This window comes from Acanthopagrus latus, chromosome 17 (genome assembly GCF_904848185.1).
Source record: "Acanthopagrus latus isolate v.2019 chromosome 17, fAcaLat1.1, whole genome shotgun sequence".
Taxonomy (NCBI): domain Eukaryota; kingdom Metazoa; phylum Chordata; class Actinopteri; order Spariformes; family Sparidae; genus Acanthopagrus; species Acanthopagrus latus.
Window position 1 is genome coordinate 10,365,192 of NC_051055.1, and position 21,412 is coordinate 10,386,603.

Here is a 21,412-nt window from a genome sequence, read left to right on the forward strand (position 1 = left end):
ACAGCAATAACATAACAATAATTGTAGTTTGGTTGTTTGCTAGAAGAAGCACTACTGTGGCCCCCTAACACAGACGCCACCTCTGCCTCCAGCCTGCCAGCCTTATTCATCATCAGTAGCAGATTTGTCATCATCAGCTTCTGTACTACTGTCATCTCCATTCCCTTCCTATTTATTGCCACCTCTGAGCCAAATCAAACATGTGACGTAGCGGCATGGCCTCCGTCACGCTATTGTTTCAACTGTTTTTGTGCGAAATTGGCTCTACAGTGTAGAGTTGTTCACTTTAAAGCACCCAACAGAGAGAAGTCATTTTTCTTCAATCAGTTATTTTGTAATGAAAGTGTGTGAGACAAGGCACAACTCAAATGTTTGTGTGTGCAATTGTTGTTGATATGTGAGCTGATATACAGTATTCATCAGCTCAAAGAGGGGTGTCCTTGTCAGAGTCCGGGACAGGAACACGGCTTCCTCTCCGAAAGCGACAGCCTGACTGAAAGCACACAGACCGCCAGCGTCAGTGCACCATGGACAGGGCTGCAGTGGTGTCGGCCCGCAGGACTCCCTCAGTACCAGAATGCAACATCTCAACCTCCACCCTGGCCTTCGACCATCACTTCACCACAACTGCCACAGGATTACTCCTCCTGGCTGAGATAGTAAGTGTGAATATGGATTCCAAGATGTTTGGCGCCTGATTTGATGACAAGAAGTTACTTCTGGGATAACTGATTGTACATTTAATGGAGCAGTGACAGGAAGTGGAAATAATTATAATGTTTATGAGAGACAGTAATAGAGAAGACGAGACGACGTTTCTTTGAGGGTAGCACAGTACAACATGTATGAGGGCAGGTTCTGTACACAAATACATTTTTTAATCCTTTTCTTTGAAAAAGATCTGAAATTCACGAGTAAAAAAAAAGTCATGAAAGGATTCAAGTATCATTCCTTCGACTGCATTTAACGGATTTACAGAAAATCTATGAACCTATTTTCAAGGAAAATAGGAAGTTAACCAAAAACATGCCAAGCATATTGACTCTTCCTCCTTTTATCTCTCTCATTGTCTCCCTTCCTTTCTAAATCAGCAGCGGGAAAAAGTCTGGACAGTTTTTCTGTAAATACAGTCTGGCTGGCTGCCATACAGAGGCTGGGCAGGCCACTGTCAGACTAATCTGATTGGAAATGACTGCAGAGAGTTTTAAGTCAAATTTTATTGCAATCGCACTTCAAACTTGTCGATTTATGTAACAGATTGTGGGATCATTGCTTTCAATTCATCGATAAATTTGAGGATTGATAAAAAAAATCTAAATTGCATCCTGAAAACACCACATTTGACTGCTTATTCAGGGTTAAATTACTAGGACAGGTGCACTGAAACATCTCAGTGACTTGGCAGATGACCTGTGAGGGATTCCATTTAAACAGAGCTAAAATTAAACTTGAACTCGTGTTTTACAGAAAATGTTTTCTTGTCGGATGTGAAACATCCAGCAGGAATCTTTTGTTGTGAAACAGGAAGGGTGGGATCGGTTTTGGCGCAAGAGGAAAGAGATTTAGTTCCTCCACACAACACTTCAGATTCAGAGGAGATGGAGGCACGTTGGGTGCAAGTTATTGTAGTTAACTGAGACTGACCTTAAAATTAGATGACGCAAACATTCTAGAGAACAGAAATTGGAACAAACTGAAATAATATTGATAGGAGGTGCTTTACAAGGGGCTGTGTTTGTATCTTGCTCCTGATGAATGCCCTCACCACTTCCCAGTGGTATAAAAAAAAAAAAAAAAGAACAATGAAGCTGTAAAGACCAGTGATGGAATATAAGCAGTCCTACATGTTCTTAAATCCAGTGCATTCTACTTACGGATTTCCATTTTTAATTAGTTTGATTTGCAATCAGATAAAAAAAACTAATTGCATGACACTGATTCTGATCATTTAATGAAAATGCTGAATATTGACTGATAATCATCCAGGCTGATGATTGGTTGACATATATACAATGTATACTTATACATTAATATATGTAGAATTGAACTATTGTTTCATTTTGTGTAGTATAATATGTATGTATTTTTGATATTTGTTGGTGGCTATGTATATATTTGCAGTGAATATGTTGTGTATATTGTATAACGTGTATACACGTAACACAATATGTGACAAATGTTCTAATTGTAAGTTGCTTTGGACAAAAGCGTCTGCCAAATGCCCTTAATGTAAATGTAAACAATATGTTGTCTTCATCTTTTCATCCCTTTATCTCATTAAGTTTTTTTTGCATTTCACTCCACATTGTATTGAATGCTCTCTGTATATGTCAAGAAAAGAGCTTTGAATTTACTTTTACTCGTCTTTGACACTACAGTAAGTACATGTATTGCCCCCAAACTAATGTTGAGGTTTATGTAAATTCAGTGTGAGATATAATATGACTTTAGGGTTCTTCTTGCTTTATTGAATTTCCCATACCGGCTAAGATCTACAGTAACTGCTGTAGCTTTGACCTGTATACACAGAGATTATATAGAGAACAACTATGCCAACCTGTCCCACCACATTTGTCTCTCTTCTGCTCATGTTACTAGTTTCATCTTTTTCCTGCGTTTGTTTTTCATTTCCTTCTTTCACTCTGAAGTAAATCAAGAAGTCATTTGAGGTCTTAAATTACTCCCTTGCCCCCCAGGTGTGTGGCATGTTGGTGTGGATTCTGGTCGGGGGTACCGAGTACTTCCGGCTGTCTGCTCTCTGCTGGGTCATGTTTTTTGCTGTCGTGTGTTGGGTTCTGACCGTTTGCCTGTTTATAGTTTACCTCATTGGAGTCCACAACAGGATACCACAGATCCCCTGGACAACCCTGGTAACAAATGCACACACACACACACACACACACACACACACACACACACACACACACACACACACACACACACACCATTATCAGTTTTCGGCTTCACACTTGAGAGAACTGTCTGACTGCTTCGTCCTGTCTTTCTGTATGCCACTCTTCATGTCCTCTGTCTCCCAGTCACTGTGTGTGAACTGCAGTGCTGCTGCTCTGTACCTGGTGACAGCAGTGGTAGATGCTCTCTCAGTGGACCAGGCCATCAGGGGGCGACACAACTACAACTGCTGGGCAGCATCGGCAGTAAGAGTGCTCCTGTTGATACGATGTGTGGGGGGAAATGTTCACCCAAAGAGAAGGATTTTGTTGTTAGCTGTGTATGTATCAAAAATGGAAATGGAGTTTTATGGGTTCATATTACAGTCAACAAGACAAGACAAGACAAGACAACAGACCTGAGACATGGTGGCTTTTGGAGCTGAGACTTACACACAGACTGATTAGATTTTAACTAACAAGAGACTTATGTTTTCAATAAAAAAGAAAGATATCCTTCACTAGTCTTTGTATGGGTGTTGCTCCAAAAACACAGGAATCTACATTTCCCAAAGTGCATCTTTACAGGGTGATTTCACTGATCTTCAGACTGACGCACTTTGGAAATATTGGATATTCGAAGTGTAAACTGGACTTGGTGGATTGCGTGTGGATTGTGTCTACAAACACTTGAAAATATACTATACAAATCAAAAAAAGCATTGAATAAGTACAAATGGGAACAACTTATTTATGGCACCCAAAACGCCAGATGTGACAATGTCGATAACTTTAAGTTGTCACGTCATGGCAAGATTGACATTTAAAGAAGAATCTCATAACATGACATTTGTCCTCAGAGCAGTAAATGACTGAAGTGACGGGAATGTCCTCATTCTGTCATTCTACTGAAAGGAGCTGTTTACCACCTGGTTGATAACAAATGGCTTGTAGCTCCAGGGCTCACTTTGTCATTTCTCACTGAAGTGTTTCAAACATGTGACATTCACCTGACACTTCCGTTCTTCTCTGGTTGGCTACCATGTACCTTTATTACAATATCTGTGTGTTATGTGGACATTTAATCTTAGCCGTTGCTTTGACTTGCAAAGAGTAGACAATGATTAAATGTTTTCAACATATTAAAAGTCACTGTTACCCTTTCTCACTGTTTCCTTGTCCCTTTTTACTTCCCCTCGTTCTTCTTTTCCCACCTGTTCTCCGCTTTTCATGCCTTCAGTTCTTTGCATTTCTCACCACACTCTGCTATGCAGGAAGTAGTTACCTGAGCTACCGTGCCTGGAAAACCACAGAAGAGGGACAATAAAATCAAGATATTCTTCAGACATTTCTCTGGCCATCTCGACTGAGATCTGACTGCAGACCAGCACAAGGCTTCTGTCGAATTAAAGCTCTTATCCTGACTATGATTATGATCTCAGCAAACTTTGTAGACTCACAGTTACTACACATCTGTAAAGCTGAGTTCATTGAGGCCAAATCAGTTCAAAAACACAGACATCATTTTTCAGCATGTTTGCTGGTATATTTTTGAGGGTGGATGTACTGTGGTGACACATGAATTAACGAACAGCTGTCTACAGTTGTGCACAAATGAATAAATGAAGCTCAATAAATCTGGGAAAATCAATCTTTTTCTATTATATTTGTAACAGTTTAGGCTCTTCTCAACAGGCAGGACCACTTTACATGTGTATATGCACCAGTGGTGGACTTGGTTGGTATGGTTGGCCAATATATGTGTTGGGGCACCAGAGCACACAAAGGTGTGACATATTCAGAGTGAAGAGAGGGCCCTTCACCACGCTGGGCATCCAAGAGGGCACCGTCCCACTTTATTTCAAACATGGAGCCGCCAGGACATTTTTAAGGTGACGTCGTAAACAGTTAAGGTTGACTCTCTAATTAGATTTATTTCAATCAATCGGACTGAATCAATATTTAACTTGTATCCATAGTAATTCAGTATGTACATTGTGAGACTCAAGTTTGACTTTTAGAAAATGTTTAGCTTTAAATGTTTAGCTTCAATATCGTTAAACCAAGTTGATTTTCTCTTCTTGTGTTATGAGTTTAGGTTATCTTCACAAGGTAAAAAACAGTAGAAAATAAAAATCACATGGTCATTCTTTAAAATGATTACTTTATTCATTACAAAGAAAAGGACACGTGAGAAAACTCAGCTGGCTTTATTCACACGGTGGCCATTTCCCTCATCACACTCATCAACCATTATCATTTCATTATGTCCTGTATGGTTCATTACCAAGATAAAAAAATGTCTTTAGTTAGAATGTGGTTGAATGCTAACATTAGCTGTTGAGTGTGGAGCTAATCTGGTACCAAACCTGTTGTTTTACCGTGAAATATGGTCCGATGCCCCTCCGGATTAAACTATCTATTTGCTTTACAGTTGTTAATTAATCAGGAAGCAGTGAAATGATAAGAATTTTTCAGATTGCCTATGTTTCTATGACTTGCACCTGAGAACACAGCAGTTTAGACATTTGAGCAACCAACCCTGAATGTGATGTCAGAGACTACATTTTGATTAAGTGCAACAAATCATACCATTTGTTTCATCATTGTTAGTAAATCATTGTCCCCTCATAAATGTATTTTTTAATTTGAAAAAGTCCAAAAAGTCCAAAAATTGGTATAAAATGCTCCAGTGCACATGTTGCACTAACTAGAAAACATCATATCAGTCCTTCATTCTGTGCTGCTGCTGTTGCCTTGATTCATGTAGACCGCCCCCCAGTGAGCCGCCAGTGAGGTTATCCCATTGCCATTGTAGCGGCCACTCAGCAGTCTGAGCTCTGAGTCCGTGTGGTTTGCGTACATGTTAAAGGATGTCTGTAACACAACATCAGCAGTTAATACAAGACCATAAGTAAAGCTATTGATAAATGAAACAAACAGACAGGGTAAAAGGTAAAGACCTGTTGTGGCTGTCCAACGACCAGAGAGCGCCCTCTGGAGGTCACAAAGATCACCTGATAGATGTAGTTGGAGGGGTGGAATTTGCCAGAGACCTGAAACAGACAGTGTGAGCATGTGAACACAGCTGTCAGGGTGTTTCGTCCTCAGTAAATGAACTGCTTCTACAAGTTTTATTTCCTGAAACCTGTATTTAAAAAATGTTTGTGAATGCATATCAATTAAATATTACATTTAGATGGTTTGATGATTAAAGAATAAATCCAAGAAAGACTGTAACAGTGGAAGTTTATTTTCTGAGGCACAGTGTTTTTGTCATAATTCATAATCTCATTAAATTTTAGTGCCAGTGAAGTTGCTCACCTGAACAATGACCTCATTGTCAAAGAGAATCAGCTCATGTGCTTTGTTATATACACGACCAACCCTTGCAGACCAAATGTATTCGTAGCGCAGCTGGATCCTGCAAGACACAGCAGAGAGGAAACTGTTAAACGCCAGAGACGACAACAAGACGTCAAGACACTAACTGTATTACGATTGGAGAGAAAACACAGGAACAGCCATACATACTGTGACTGTTGAAATAACAAGAACAATAAGACAGCACAGCAAACACATAGAAAGCAGAGATAAACACTGAAACCGTCTGAAGCATTAAGGGACTGTATGAGAAGGATTTGGGCGAGAGGGTTGGCTCCATTTTTAATAAACCAAAACTTTCCCTTCACTAGATCAACTGTAATGACATCCCTACTAATATCTCAAAGTAATATAACAGCATCGAACTGATGCAACTCGTTGAATCATAGTTCCAGCCACCCTGAACCAAGCTGAATGGATATTACTACCATCAGTTACTAGATTCAGGCTTGCTGTAGGTCAAGGGGGGGATACAAAGAAATATTAATGTATTAATATTAATGTAGGGGAAGAACAAAAATAAATACCAATGCCTGCTCTTACAAATATTTCTGACCACCCTCCCTTCTACCCAGTGATCATTTTCATACAGTCTCAAAGCACATATGGCCAAGAAGGATATGCAACTGACCCAGTGATGTAAGCGTTGGGAATCTCCCAAACCCTGATCGCTGTGATCCTTCCCATTCCCTCTGTGGAGAAGGACGTGCCACTACCACCACCAACAGCAACAGAGTAGGAGTTGGGCACCATGGCAGCTAGAGGGGTTGAAAAAAATGATATGTGATGGTCAAGAGGAAGCTACTGCTTCTTGATCAAAGCTTGATGCTTGTGTATAAAAGTATGAAGTATATAACTGGTGTCCAAAGGTCTCAGTCAGTTGAGTCAGCTTCTTACGTGCTGCCACAGAGCTGGTGCAGAGCACAGCGAAGATCAGGAAGAAAAACATTCTGATGTGTGAGGGAGTCCAGAGACAGCACTGGAATCTGAAACCAATTCATTAAACATCATCATCATCATCATCATCATCATCATCATCATCATCATCATCATCATCATCATCATCATCATCATCATCATCATCACCACCATCATCATCATCATCTTAATTATTAGCCGTTTTATGCATTTCTTTAGACATGAAACCAATCCGTAATTTGTTTTTGGAAGTATTAACTTAACTCATCATCATCATCATCATCATCATCATCATAGTTATCAGAAGCTCTATGAATCTCTTTAGACATGGTGGTATTTAAAAGCAGTACCTCAACAATCTGAACTAAAATCTGTGTAAATACTCATAAAATCTCCTTAATCAGCTGTAAAAAGAGTTACGACCCACTTCATTTAAAGCTGCAGCTGCAGCTGCTTAAACTCACCTGGCGTCGGGAGCTCCTGGAGCCAGCTGGAGTCCTGAGCAGCGGATGAGCTGATACCGTGAGGGTGGCCCTTAAATAGGAACACCTCTCTTCCTCATCACATACATCAGAACATTCCTTCTTGACAGCTGCTTACAGCTGAACAATAGCACACCTGTTTTAATTCTCTCTCAGGTGTGTGCTTCTGGGAATCTGAATGTGAACCAGGAAGAAAAACAATAGGAACAAATTTCACACTGTGCCTACAGACAATATATATCTTGTTATATCTTGTATCTATATATCTTGTTATATTGTGGTATATATTTTACTATTTTTTTTATATATATCTTACTGGTTTTATCATGTTTCTTATACTTGTCTATATTTGATATGTATATTTGCCAACAAAGAGCTGCTATCTGTGTTTTCATTGACAATAAACATCTATCTATCTATCTATCTATCTATCTATCTATCTATCTATCTATCTATCTATCTATCTATCTATCTATCTATCTATCTATCTATCTATCTATCTATCTATCTATCTATCTATCTATTCCATTTTTACTGTATTCTGTTTTTTATGGCTGGTATCTCCAAAACTCAGCAGATCACACCAAAACAAGCAAAGTTTCATGTTGTGTTGAGTCTTCTTAGTGATTTAAAAATAGCTATTTTGATGCTCTCTTAAAAGTGCCCATAGCACTCCCACTGAAAATGAGCTCGACCTGAAAATGAAAATCCGGTAAATCTTAAAAGTTCCTCTTTCGTCATAATTATGTTTTTACACGAAGGTTTGACTTGGGTACATTCACAACAAAAAGCCTAGGTTGCATTTTGGCGAGAGTTTCGCTTTGAACATTGTAAAGCTGGTCCCCTACATTAGCTTGCTTGCAGAACTGATGAACCACCCTTTCTCATTACTGCAGCTGTCGGTGTGGCCAGTTCTATTGTGATCTGTTCATACATTTTCGTGTTGATGTATTTGAGTGAGATGATGTAGTTCCCTGAGCGGTTTCACACAGAACTAGAGTATATTTTATTATCTTAATGACAAACTTCGGCTCTCTGTTGCTGTGTTGCAGGTCAAAAGTCCTAGACATATGAAATTGTCATAATTTCACCACTTCCTGATTCATTATGAACTGAAAAGGCAATGACTATCAAAACATGACTTGGACAAAGTAAAATACACTAGATGTAATCCAACAGTAATGTTAGCTCAGAGGTGGTTAATTGCCAAGGTTAGCCAATGGGTTATCAAATATTCTATTTCATCTCAAAGTATGGATGGATGTCCCTCCAGTTTTTCACTGTCTATTATCTTTTCAGTTGCTGATCAATCAGGAAGTGATAACAATCTGTCAGATGCCCTAAATGTATAGGACTTATTTCCTGGAACACAGCAGCATGATGTAACTCCAGCATTTCAGCTTCTTACCCTTTAGAGTGATGTTAGAAGAAAACAGTCTACTGAGGACGGTCTTATGCTTATCAAAATTCTGCTTATGTGTCATCATTTGACAAATTAACCACTGCATTGACATGAATCTGCTACAAATTGATTTACAGTGCCGTAGATTTTTTTTTGCGTTTAAAAAACAAGGGTGATTTTTGAAATGATCATTCACTTATATGTGATGCAGTTTAAAAACCAGGAAATGACCTGAAAGGGAAACTCCACAAAATTGTTCCAACTGGTTCTACTGGAATCACCATCCTGATCAAACAACAATGTTCAAACTCACACTTCCTGGCAGCAAAAGCTCGGACATGGCCTTAAGTATGTATAAAAATAGCAACAAAACAGAGACAAAGTAGAGGAAGAAATTCACAAACAAACTTTAAATAAACTTTTGTGGACTGTGAGGACAATAAGTGAAATCTGACAGATTTCTACAGAACTGCACAATTTCCAGCATATTGAAAATAACCAAAAAAAAAAAAACCCTTTGTATTCTCTGCTGCTGTGTGAATAGGGTCTACCGCTTTGTTTCCTTCAATGCTTCAATCAGATGTGCAAAATGCTCTAATTAAAGCTCCTTCATTTGATACATGAAAAGTATTGGCTATGACATGTGCATGTTGAGTTGATCCTGTGTTTAACTGCATCATCCAAGGTCCCAAACTGAGCTTATCTTTCATTATTATTGTTTATCATATCATTACCAATAAATCCAACAATTGGTATAAAATGCTCCAGTGCACATGTTGCACTAACTAGAAAACATCATATCAGTCCTTCATTCCGTGCTGCTGCTGTTGCCTTGATTCATGTAGACCGCCCCCCAGTGAGCCGCCAGTGAGGTTATCCCGTTGCCATTGTAGCGGCCACTCAGCAGTCTGAGCTCTGCGTCCACGTGGTTTGCGTACATGTTAAAGGATCTCTGTAAAAAAACATCAGTCATACATGACCATGAGTAAAGCTATCAATAAGTGAAACAAACAGAAAAGGTAAAAGGTAAAGACCTGTTGTGGCTGTCCAACGACCAGAGAGCGCCCTCTGGAGGTCACAAAGATCACCTGATAGATGTAGTTGGAGGGGTGGAATTTGCCAGAGACCTGAAACAGACAGTGTGAGCATGTGAACACAGCTGTCAGGGTGTTTCGTCCTCAGTAAATAAACACATGAATTTATGCAAGAAAGAAAACTGCTTCTAGAAGTTTTATTTCCTGAACCTGTATTTAAAAACTGTTTGTAAATGTATACCAGTTAAATAAATATTACATTTAGATGGTTTGATTATTAAAGAATAAATCCAAGAAAGACTGTAACAGTGGAAGTTTATTTTCTGAGGCACAGTGTTTTTGTCATAATTCATAATCTCATTAAATTTTAGTGCCAGTGAAGTTGCTCACCTGAACAATGACCTCATTGTCAAAGAGAATCAGCTCATGTGCTTTGTGATATACACGACCAACCCTTGCAGACCAAATGTATTCGTAGCGCAGCTGGATCCTGCAAGACACAGCAGAGAGGAAACTGTTAAGCACCAGAGACGACAACAAGACGTGAAGGCACTAAAGGTAGAGGGTTTTGCAACTGACCCAGTGATGTAAGCGTTGGGAATCTCCCAAACCCTGATCGCTGTGATCCTTCCCATTCCCTCTGTGGAGAAGGACGTGCCACTACCACCTCCAACAGCAACAGAGTAGGAGTTGGGCACCATGGCAGCTAGAGGAGTTGAAAAAAATGATATGTGATGGTCAAGAGGAAGCTACTGCTTCTTGATCAAAGCTTGATGCTTGTGTATAAAAGTATGAAGTATATAACTGGTGTCCAAAGGTCTCAGTCAGTTGAGTCAGCTTCTTACGTGCTGCCACAGAGCTGGTGCAGAGCACAGCGAAGATCAGGAAGAAAAACATTCTGATGTGTGAGGGAGTCCAGAGACAGCACTGGAATCTGAAACCAATTCATTAAACATCATCATCATCGTCATCATCATCAGCATCATCATCATCATCATCATCATCATCATCATCATAAGCCGCTCTATGAATTTCTTTAGACATGGTGGTTTTTAATAGCAGTTACTCAACAATCTGACATGAAAATCTGTGTAAATACAAATAAAATCTGCAGAAATTAAATAATCAGTGCCCACAGCCACTCTGAGATAAAGGCAGACTTAAAGCTGCAGCTACAGATGCTTAAACTCACCGACCGTCGGGAGCTCCTGGAGCCAGCTGGAGTCCTGAGCAGAGGATGAGCTGATACTGTGAGGGTGGCCCTTCAAAAGCAACAACTATCTTCGATATCACACCACCCATCAGCACATTCCTTCTTGACAGCCGCTTACAGCTGAACAGAAACACACCTATAGTTATGTATCTCTCAGGTGTGTGCTTCTGGGAATCTAGAGTTGAAACAAGAATAGACATAAACGAAATCAAAGCCTCATTAAGTACAGGAACATATAAGGAATTGTGTGTGTTTTTGGTTTCAACAGCCCCTTTAAAGCCAGGAATTCCCCACAAAAATAGGTGAGAGCAGGCATACAACCTTTTGGGAGAAAACAAGCTGTGTGAAAGTGCCATGGCCAAACGGTAACTAGTAGCCCCATGAAAGCTGCTGTGTTGCATTTTATACTCCCACCACTAAAAAACACCACATTCACTCTACTTCCCCACAGAACGGACAGAAAAAGAAGATATCTGCAGCATCAGGCCAGTACGCAGCAAGCATGGCCCGCCGTCCCTCCAGTTTTTCAATATCTATCATCCCTTCATTTGCCTATCAATCAGGAAGTGTTATCGATCTGTCAGATTCCCCACAATTATAGAACTTACAACCTTTCAAAATAAGGTTGAGCATGATATTTTAAATGGCCATTCACTCAATTCAAATGCTCTTCATTCATCTCAGTGTTTTTCAAAGCAGTGTGTAGTCTTCAAATAACAGAATCCAGTCAAGAGTTTCAAAACCTTTAAAAACACACAACACACACGACATTCTTCATGAACCGGTGAAACAAGCAAATGACTTGAGGAAAATTCCACAACACTGCTCAGACTGGTTCTACTGGAATCCTCATCCTAATTAAACAAGCATGTACAAACTCACACTTTCTGGCAACAGAACCTTGAACATGGCCATAAGTATGTGTATAAATAACCACAATGCTGATCATAGCTCATGAGGTGATATTCAAGTTAAATAAAAGCTTATTTATCCAATGGAAATCCCTTTGCCTAAGATGCCTGTTAAATATAGATACACATAAATATACTGGCTAATCATACACAGATCATAATGGTTTATCATAAATCAATCAAAATTTTTACTGTGCCCAACTTCCTTGTGAGTGCATCAGAACAAATTCTATAAAAATTCTAAAAAATCTCGGAGGTCACCAAAGGTCAATGTCTTCGTCTTAAATGAAGGTGTGATCTTCCTGGTTAATGAATTATATGTTTTTTGCACTATAAAAATGCACAACAAACGGTGACCTCCGACTGAAACGATGCCACCGACCGCAGTCAACCTGCAAAAGTGCTGCAAAGTTGAAGAGCTGACCTGCAGACATGGCTGGTATGCCACTGTTAAACCTTGCTGAAACACCCTCTGTTGCAGGAAAGAGAGGAAGGTAATTTTAGAAATGATACAAAGAGAGGACACAGATGACGTCGCCAGAAAATAAATAGCTTCTTCATGAAGGGATTTTCTGCTCTGGCTGACTGTTGCAAAGACTAAATAAAGTGTTGTAGCATGATGTGTTTTGTATTATCTTGCATACTAAATTAAAAACATACTTTCGGTCTTTGCTGATGGTTGTGTTTTGTGTGAGTCACAATGACGTCTGTGTTGACCTATTCAACTCTGGGAAACCAGTTTACAAAACCACAAACAGGGGCATTTCCACTTGCAGATGAGCCATGACAGTAGTGCATAACAGACACTTGGTTTGAGTTTTGGCAAACACTGGTTTGAAATAATTGAGATAGCTACATCTAAACGATTTTTGTTTTTTGGAGAGCAGCCCGACATGTAGAAACCACAAGCACTGAAAAACCCAGAGAGTGAAGCTGTAGGATGTGTTTCAATTCACTGCCGTCAGATGTAGATGAGTAGTAATGTGTCATAACCTCTGACCCACTTCTGGGAAGGAGTATAGCCTCTTTGAATCTCGAGAAAACATTGCCATTATACTTTTGTTTGTACATGGCAACTCCATCGCATGTGTTTTGTTTAATTATAGTGATAGTAATGGTATTAGTTGTGACTGTTACTAATGTGTAATATACATATACACATGATTTCTAAAAGATATTTTCTATGGCAATGAAAATGCTGTCAAACTTGCCTTTCTCAGACAAATTCTCATTATATCTCGTTTTACGTCGATGTGTGCCTTCAGCGAAGAAGAAGAGGAGAAAAGAGAGAAGAAAGAAGAGAAGAAGAATCTTTATTAATCCCATACAGAGCTGGTGGGCTGTTTAAATATGAGGACAATGGTTCACACTTTCACACAATCTGACAACTTAACTCACTGACACACATATCAGCGTAAGCTGATATGTGTGTCAGTGAGTTAAGTAGAGATAAGGTCTATCAAGAGTGTTTCATCACTGAATAGTTTACATTAGCACTGATCACCTGCAAAGAAGCTCGTCATAACAGAGTGCTCGGCTTCAACCTGCAAAGACGTCTCACCAGTAACAGGTGATTGCACTTCTACTTAAATCTCAGTGTCCTGTCGTGCTTCATCTGCCCAGTGGATGTCCTCATTGAGCTGCTGCAGATCAAGATGAGCATGGCGTATAGAGCAGTTTGAGCCTTTGATGTGTCATGTCATCCAAGCTTTCAAAGTGTTATTGTGTTCTGCTGCAGTTAAGTTGTTTGTATTATTTCAGTTTGATTCCTGTCTACAGTATAAAAGTAAAACTTTTTTTTTTTTTTTTTTTTTTTTTTTTTTACTTTTTTCTTTTCTTTTTTTTTTTTTACTTAGACCTCAAAACATCTTATGGGTCTTCTGGGGGTTCTGAAACTAGGTTACGACATTTGCCACAGGAAGTGACCTATTTGTCCACCAACAGTTTTTTTTCCAATTTGATTCTCCAGTGTGACTTCAATTATTTCTCCGAGACCCGATCGTTGAGGTTTTGGTGCTGATTGTATGATTGTATTTCACTGTATTTGAGCGGCTTAAGCTTAAGTTATAGCTAGAAAAGCAGACAAAGTGGCAGAAAAAATCATCATCATCATTTCAATCAGTCATAACATGGGACTTACTAAAGTACAACATTCAATTTTTTTCAAGAAACAAAGTCAAATTACCTCATTTTCTAAGATATTTTGAGTACAATTGTCTTCAAATGGCCAAAACAAGTGCGATGAATGATTAGTGTCTTTGTACATATGGGCATGCAAAGTTGTCACACTTTGCCAAAAGACCATTCTCAGCTCTTGTTTTGGCTGACAGTCTCGGACAGGAAGTGTTTATTGTGGGAACAGACATCAGCCTCCTTGAAATTTGAAGTACAAGCTGCCCTTGTGGTTTGTGTTTATACAGCACTTACGGCTCTTGACGTGAACTTGACGTTACAGTGGGAGCCCTGTGCCTCTACAGCAAATTGTTGATTGTTTCCAACTCTCAAACTTGCTTGTTTTTATTTCATGTTTTGTTTTCTTGCCCTCCCTGGGTCGAAAATCCGACAGATCTGGGCCAAAGTGATTACAATTGAAATTATTTTTATGGCAGACTGAGGTCTCAAAACCTGAGGAAGGGAGCTGCTCTTTAGTCTGGTGGTACCGCACTCGAACAGAGTTCACTCCGGTTCACCATCGTCATATTACGCTTGTTAAACTTACAGTCGCAAATGGACACATTACCTCACTGCTATGCATCCGTCAAACAGCGCCGGTGTTAACGTTAAGAGCAGCTCTAGTCTGCTGACATGAACGAATAAGCCATGACCATGAGAAAGCATGCACAATACCAGGACAATGAAACTGGAGCAGCTCAGAAGTAGCAAGAACTACTAGCTGTTCTATACTTTCACATACAGCAAACAAACAAGACAACAAAAAATGCTGCGCTGATCTTTCACCGGATCAACTTTGGGATATTTACTCCTCAGACTGGATTAGCTGTTGAAAACCATTTTCTATGTCTCTTTTTTTCTTTTTAATCTAGAGAAACTGAAACTCTGAGGCAATATCCAAGCTTGTGAACTTTTGTTTTTTACATCCTGTCCCTTAACCGTTCTTTGTACTACTATTAACAAAGCCATCAGGCATTAAATATTCATGTGCATTTTATTCACTTGCTTTTTTACTTATTGCAATGTGTTGCTTTAATTTACAAAACAAAAAAAAACATGTTAAAGTCCTCCTTGACCTTAATAGCAGCGTTGCTCCTGGAGACAACACAGTTCACCAAGTAATCACATTACCAAACATGTTGATACACTCGAAACGTGCAGCCTAGTTATGAAACTGCTGCTCCCTTCCACTGCAAAGTTGCTTTAAGCTCAGCAAGTCTGAGGATAAATGTGCGCGATGGTTTCATAATGGTTTTATAACACGGAGAAAGTGTTTTCGCTTTGTATTACAGGTTGCTCAACTGTTACTAAGAATACACAATCCTGTCTGTTCTGTAAAGACATAAACAACTATCGAACGCTTTACATGACACCTCTAAATAGTTACAAAATGCTTGACACAAAAACTGAATCCAAAACTGATAAGTAAGTTGTCCAGTACAAGAATTCACAATGGTGAATAGCAATTACTACAACACAATGTGTATTTTACGGTGGTTAAAACAAATAGAATCTAATGTGCAAAGTTTTGAATGAGGAGTGTAAAAGCAGTCGTAGTATCAAAGGAGAACTTCTGTCGATTTAATCATGCAGCTTCATTGCTCAAGCTACCCTTGACTTGCCAGTACTGAAGACGCGAACGCATTTGGTCCAACCATTACAGGGCTCCTGAAGCTCCTGCTCCTGAAGGAGCTACATACCGGTTTGTTGACATCCGTGTCTTCCGGTAGCTAGACCGAACTAGTCAATCCGTCGAGCGTGCGCTTACTCCCTCACCGGTGGAGACAGAAAGGTATTCCAGCATTTTCGTTTTTCTGTTCATAATGTACATGTCCATGTTACAGCCTGTCATGAGCCGTGAGCCTTACAATAGCCCGTTAAGCCTGTTGAGCACACGCTCGACGGATTGACTAGTTCAGTCTAGCTACCGGAGGACACGGATGTCACGAAACCAGTATGTGGCTACTTGCACAAACACACTGTTTTAACTACTTTTTAATTCATTTTTAGTCATACACACTACAGTGCTGTGTTGTAAGGTGTCTGCTGATGTTGCATGACTTTTGGGGTGAGATGTGGAGCATGTTAAGATGCTTAAAACACAGTGTAAAGTTCTGACCCTATGCTGTTAGCTGTCGATGCTAATGCTCCGTTCATGGAGCCCTGTAATTGTTGGACCAAATGTGTTTGCGTCTTCAGTACTGGCAAGTCAAGGGTAGCTTGAGCAATGAAGCTGCATGTTTAAATCGACCAAAGTTCTCCTTTAACAACATGCGCAATGTGGCAAGAAGTCAGATGTGTTGGCTGTGGAGGGTGAACAGGGGTGCAGTAGTAATTATGCTAATACATGCAGAAAGTCAATGTGTGTAGCATTCACCAAAGTAAACTAGGAAAAAGCAACAGTATCCTTTAAGGGCACATTTCGACCCAGAAAAAGTGAAAAATCAGCCATTATAACACATAAATGACATCATCTTGTTCAGTTCATCTGGTCTGGACTGGTCCACTTCCTGTTCACACTGACATTTTCCAAGGGAACCAGGAGAAGTCAACATTAAGCCACACAGACTGACAGATAATAGATTGCGATTGATGATTGTCATCCAGCGTCATCAGCACATCATCATCGCCCACGTCAGGGAAAGCTTATGAAGCCCTTAAATGCTCCTAATACGTATTTCCTGTGTAATGTCCTTTGGTGTCACAATGGGCTCACAAAGAAATACGTCATTATTTGTGTTATTTGTGGATGATTTTTTTAGACTGCATATAAACTACATGTTGCGTGATGACTTACAGGTAGGGACAGCATGGAAGTGAGGGCCTGTTGCTGTGGGATCACTGTCGCAGACTTTTTGATGGACTTAAATAAACTGTCACAGCACTTTGAGTAGTGAACAAGCGCAGCAGTTTTTACATCTTTTGACCAGTTAATCATGGAAAATACCACACTGACATGCCATATGGAGTTATTACAAAAACGAGGCTTGGCCACAGATCGCTTTCTGTACAGTTCACAATCAGCAGACTGAGCAGACATTGGTACCAAAGCCCTTGAAAGCGACTGACAAATGTTTACCAGCTGCAGACATGAAGCTGGAAAACACAGGTAAAGTTCTGAGGTTCACAAAATGTTCCTGGAGCTGAACAACGTTGCAGCGTCCTCCTACACAGCTGAAGCAGACGGGGACTTGGTTTAAAAGAAAAACACAAGTTGGCTCTCCATTGGAAAGACTGTGTGTGGAAATGACTGAATTTAGCGCAGAGGATATTATTGTTTTCAGGCTGATAATTAATCATGACTAATAAACAGACCTTTATTTCTTACAGCTGGAGTTCCCCTTGAACTTTAATTTACCGGCATGATAACTCATAATAACTGATCCAGAGATATTTTCTTATGTTCTGTCAGACACTTGCTGAAATATGCTGCATTTCTCATGTGTTTTGGGGCCCAGTGTGGCACATTGCCACCAGTGCCACGTCAGCTAATCTTTTCAATCTCAGTAGTGCTTGGTAGAAAATTAACAAATCTGTCCATCAACTTGCAGCGCAACATTTTGGTTTCATTTTATGTCTGAATTGTCAGTTCTGCTGAAATTGACAGTTTCGAGTCTGCAGCATTACTGGGGTGTGGACACATTTACAAGTAAGACTTATGAAAATGCCAAGCTGAATCTCCAGCAGAGAGGACCCAGTTTATTTTTGCAATACAAGGAGAATTCAGTATAGATCAGCACTGATGTGACCAAGCAGACAAGCAGCTGTAAAATGATTCTCAGTTGGTTTTAAACAAACATCACTACACTTCTCAGAGAGATTTATGAGTTTAAACTGAGGAGAACTGTAACCTAATTACATGCAACCAGCCTCTGCAAAGTTCAGTATCGTTCATGTGTTTGGAGCAGAAACAGGTCACTACCACTGGCCTCTGATCTGCGCTGGACGCATGCCAGCGTGCTGAACGTGAAAAACGTGAGATGGCAGCAGAACAGGCAGAGCTGGAAGGACACTGTATAATGCTGACTTCTGACCTCGAGGGTGAAATCAGATTTAGTGGAAAGACCTTGAAATGTTTTCTGACTTGAATAAATGAGCATGCCAGTTTACACACAAAAACTATACCGATGGTACACGACAGCGTGGGTCCTATTGATGGAATCTCCCATACAGAGAGACAGTACAGTGGGACGGTGATGACTCATCTAGACAGTTTCACAAGCTACCACTCAAAGTCGAAATGGGTCACAATTCTCCACGGCTTCATGAATACAAATTCAAAACTATATGTCTTTACTACCTGTTGTTCTAACTTGCTTATTGGGGAGGACGATTGCAGAATTGACAGTTTCAGTCCCCTCCTACTCTTTTTTCCAATCCCACCTGAAATACAATTCGATTTGTTTTTGTATTTTGGTTCCTAGTGCTTTGGGGGAGCAGCTCAGACAGACGAAGAGAGTTCCTCCATCACCTCCTGTGAAAAAGTAATACATTAACCAGGACTTTGTAAAACAATGTAAACTGATGCAACTTAGGTTATAGAAAGACCTGTTAGGTTTTACTGCAGTCTATAGAAGACTGCACAGCTCGAGCAGAGTGGACAGGGAGCACATCGCCGGCCTTGGGTGCCGCTGTGTAAAGCCTGATCTGGTCTAAAGGGCAAAAGTGGGGGTTGTTCAGTTCACTGAGAGTAAGGTTGACTTTGGCAGGACACCAGAGTCTGTTCATCTGACAGTGTGCCACAGATACAATATTCTTTTAAATTATGAGCTCAGAGTTGAAGATGGTAATGACGAGTCTTATTGCTCTTAAATGCTGAGACTGCTCCTGGAGACAGATATGGTTCTCTATAGATAGCTAATAAAACACTAAAATGTAAAATGGTAAAGGAGTCTGAGAACACAGCCTGTCTACGTATTCATGCATATACACTCCTGATGAGAGCGCCACCCACTGCTATCTTGTCTAAGTGAACCACTAAGCCCTACCCAAACCCATAAGCAACAATTTTAGTGACATATTTTCAAAGCCACTCGAATCTACAGAGTGGTTTTTAGATTTTTGTTCATGAAATAAGACCTGTCGGAGGAGCAAGATAAAATGTTCAAAGATCACCCAAGTCATCAGGATTGTAATTATTACATGGAAAAGGTAAGGTCCCAAGATGAAAGATACATTTACTGGCGCTACATATCAAATTAGAGCACCAGGATCTCTGACCAGAAACAAATCTGTGGATCGTTTACTCAGTTAAGTTGAAAAGAAAAAAAGAAATCTGGACACACAATCAGATCAAACTGTAAAATAAGCGAGTGTTAATCAAATATGAATCAAGGTTTGTTGTTGCATACTATATTTCTCATTTAAAATGCTTTCAGAAGCATATTTTAGTGTGCTGTTTAGGCCAGGCCGCCATGTGGAAAGCGGATGCAGTAACATGGACGCTTGGCTGTCCTGGCTACCAAAACACAGAGTAGAGAAGCTCAGATCACAACACAGACAGACCAACGGCATTACTCCACTATATCTTTTCATACAGCAAATAGTTAAAGGTTAATCTAACCTTTAAATTATAGCTGATGGAAAAAGTGGAATTTTCTCTCATTGAGAGAATACAGTTCTTGCTGCTAGAAAAAACTGGACCAGTTCCAGTGATAAAGACATATATGATAATACTAAGGTTTTTTTTACAGCTGTGAAAAAAGGATTGACATTTAATCCTCAATCAAACAATATTCAATGGTTCAGAGAGGAATACATGAAATCCTTGGTAAAATAAACTGACTAAATAGACTGCCTTTGTTTTTCTGTTTTTACATCTGGTCACATACTAACAGATTTCAGTTTAATTCAGCGGAGGAATGTTTTTTGTTTTTACAGTGAATTCAGAAAGAAATTACGCACGTCTTTCATCTGTCACATCTCACGTCGTCTTTACAGTTGAATTACCCACGAAGTGAGTTTCCTGATGTAGAGGAAGTCTCTTCTTAAGCATGTCACAGAGTTCTCACTTGTGGTCTCCGCTAACCTGTGAATTCCACAATGCATTTTGTTCTGTAAGTGGGTCAATGGAAACCTCACTCTCTCTGAAACATCACTGATTAACCGTGACTGACACAGCAGAGTTTAGGCTATTACGCTGTCATCAGGCTTAAAATTCTCATTTATTGCCTGCTGTCACACATGTTGCATCAGAGTGTCACTAAATGGCATTTAAAGTTAACTGTGTCTGGGACCAAAGTGCTGAACTCAGCAGTCTACACCTGGTGGGATTGCAACTGAGTTACAGAGAAAAAAAGAGGATAAGAGAGAGGGAGGGAAGGAGGGGGAGAGAGACCTGATGACATATGCAATAATGTGGGTTTACAATGCAAGGTATGGAATTAACAGCATGCAAATACTTTCTTTCTTTCTTCTAGTCTCCCTTCTGTAATAGATAGATAGATAGATAGATAGATAGATAGATAGATAGATAGATAGATAGATAGATAGATAGATAGTTATCAAAATATTGATAAATTGATAAATCAGATATTGATATTAAAAACAATACAATACACAAATGAAAACACTATACTATATACACTATATACAATAAGATGCTTAGCAGTTCCAGGGAAATACTAAATAATATAAATACTGAGCAAAATGGAATTCAGTGGATTTGTAAGGTGCAAGATAAAGAGAAAAAGGTGCATTTTTAATTACAGTGGTAAGCTGTGAAGCATTGTACAGTTTAATGGCAGATGCCTGCACCCCAGGACACCACAGCAAAGAAGATGGTGCTCGCGACAACAGACTCATAGAACATCAGTAGTATCTGGTTGCAGACACTGAAGGACCTGAGCCTCCTTAGGAAGTAAAGCCAGCTCAGGCCCTTCTTGTAGACTGCCTCCGTGTTTGTGGTCCACTCCAGTTTATTGTCCAGCACCACAGCAAGGTATTTGTAAGAGTCCACAATGTCAATGTCTGTCCCACCGATGCAGACCAGAGAGGGCGGGGGCC

General features: G+C 39.8%; 3 protein-coding genes across 7 annotated transcripts in view; 1 reads left to right on the top strand and 2 right to left on the bottom strand.

Moving 5' to 3' along the window:
• Positions 1-484: 484 nt before the first annotated feature.
• On the top strand, positions 485-4,542 carry cmtm8b (CKLF-like MARVEL transmembrane domain containing 8b). 2 transcript variants are annotated; one of them, XM_037072966.1, is made up of 4 exons: positions 485-659; positions 2,697-2,870; positions 3,039-3,232; positions 4,132-4,542. In XM_037072966.1, exons 1-4 carry the CDS (start codon positions 528-530, stop codon positions 4,178-4,180), a joined length of 549 nt encoding a protein of 182 aa, XP_036928861.1. In that variant the 5' UTR covers positions 485-527; the 3' UTR covers positions 4,181-4,542. The 2 variants fall into 2 exon arrangements, with proteins under 2 accessions (XP_036928861.1, XP_036928862.1); XM_037072967.1 differs by having other exon boundaries at positions 3,039-3,158.
• Positions 4,543-4,675: 133 nt separating this feature from the next.
• LOC119005396 (zymogen granule membrane protein 16-like) lies at positions 4,676-8,032 on the bottom strand. Its single transcript, XM_037072968.1, has 6 exons — positions 7,658-8,032; positions 7,173-7,261; positions 6,907-7,033; positions 6,216-6,315; positions 5,855-5,947; positions 4,676-5,768 (listed from the first exon to the last, which is right to left on the bottom strand). Exons 2-6 carry the CDS (start codon positions 7,222-7,224, stop codon positions 5,625-5,627), a joined length of 516 nt encoding a protein of 171 aa, XP_036928863.1. The 5' UTR covers positions 7,225-7,261; positions 7,658-8,032; the 3' UTR covers positions 4,676-5,624.
• A 1,259-nt stretch (positions 8,033-9,291) lies between these two features.
• LOC119006260 (zymogen granule membrane protein 16-like) overlaps positions 9,292-21,412 on the bottom strand; it is a 19,891-nt gene continuing 7,770 nt past the window's right edge. Inside the window, exons 1-7 of one of the 4 annotated variants that reach the window (XM_037074778.1) lie at positions 11,646-12,062; positions 11,304-11,499; positions 10,957-11,045; positions 10,691-10,817; positions 10,502-10,601; positions 10,112-10,204; positions 9,292-10,029 (exon numbers count right to left, since the gene is read on the bottom strand). In XM_037074778.1, coding sequence (XP_036930673.1) covers positions 9,886-10,029; positions 10,112-10,204; positions 10,502-10,601; positions 10,691-10,817; positions 10,957-11,045; positions 11,304-11,499; positions 11,646-11,706 — 810 coding nt within the window. In that variant the 5' untranslated portion in view covers positions 11,707-12,062 and the 3' untranslated portion in view covers positions 9,292-9,885. Of the gene's footprint in view, positions 10,030-10,111; positions 10,205-10,501; positions 10,602-10,690; positions 10,818-10,956; positions 11,046-11,303; positions 12,063-21,412 lie in introns of those variants that run through there. The other 3 variants (XM_037074781.1, XM_037074779.1, XM_037074777.1) reach the window with 3 other exon arrangements.

Excerpts from the sequence above, each read along its gene's own strand:
- cmtm8b (XM_037072966.1), top strand. The coding sequence starts at position 528 with ATGGACAGGGCTGCAGTGGTGTCGGCCCGCAGGACTCCCTCAGTACCA. Across the intron at positions 2,871-3,038 it reads AGATCCCCTGGACAACCCTG|TCACTGTGTGTGAACTGCAG; the intron begins GTAACAAATGCA and ends TCTGTCTCCCAG. Across the intron at positions 3,233-4,131 it reads AGGATTTTGTTGTTAGCTGT|TTCTTTGCATTTCTCACCAC; the intron begins GTATGTATCAAA and ends TCATGCCTTCAG.
- LOC119005396 (XM_037072968.1), bottom strand. The coding sequence starts at position 7,224 with ATGTTTTTCTTCCTGATCTTCGCTGTGCTCTGCACCAGCTCTGTGGCA. Across the intron at positions 7,034-7,172 it reads CACCAGCTCTGTGGCAGCAC|CTGCCATGGTGCCCAACTCC; the intron begins GTAAGAAGCTGA and ends CAACCCCTCTAG. Across the intron at positions 5,948-6,215 it reads ACAATGAGGTCATTGTTCAG|GTCTCTGGCAAATTCCACCC; the intron begins GTGAGCAACTTC and ends TGTCTGTTTCAG.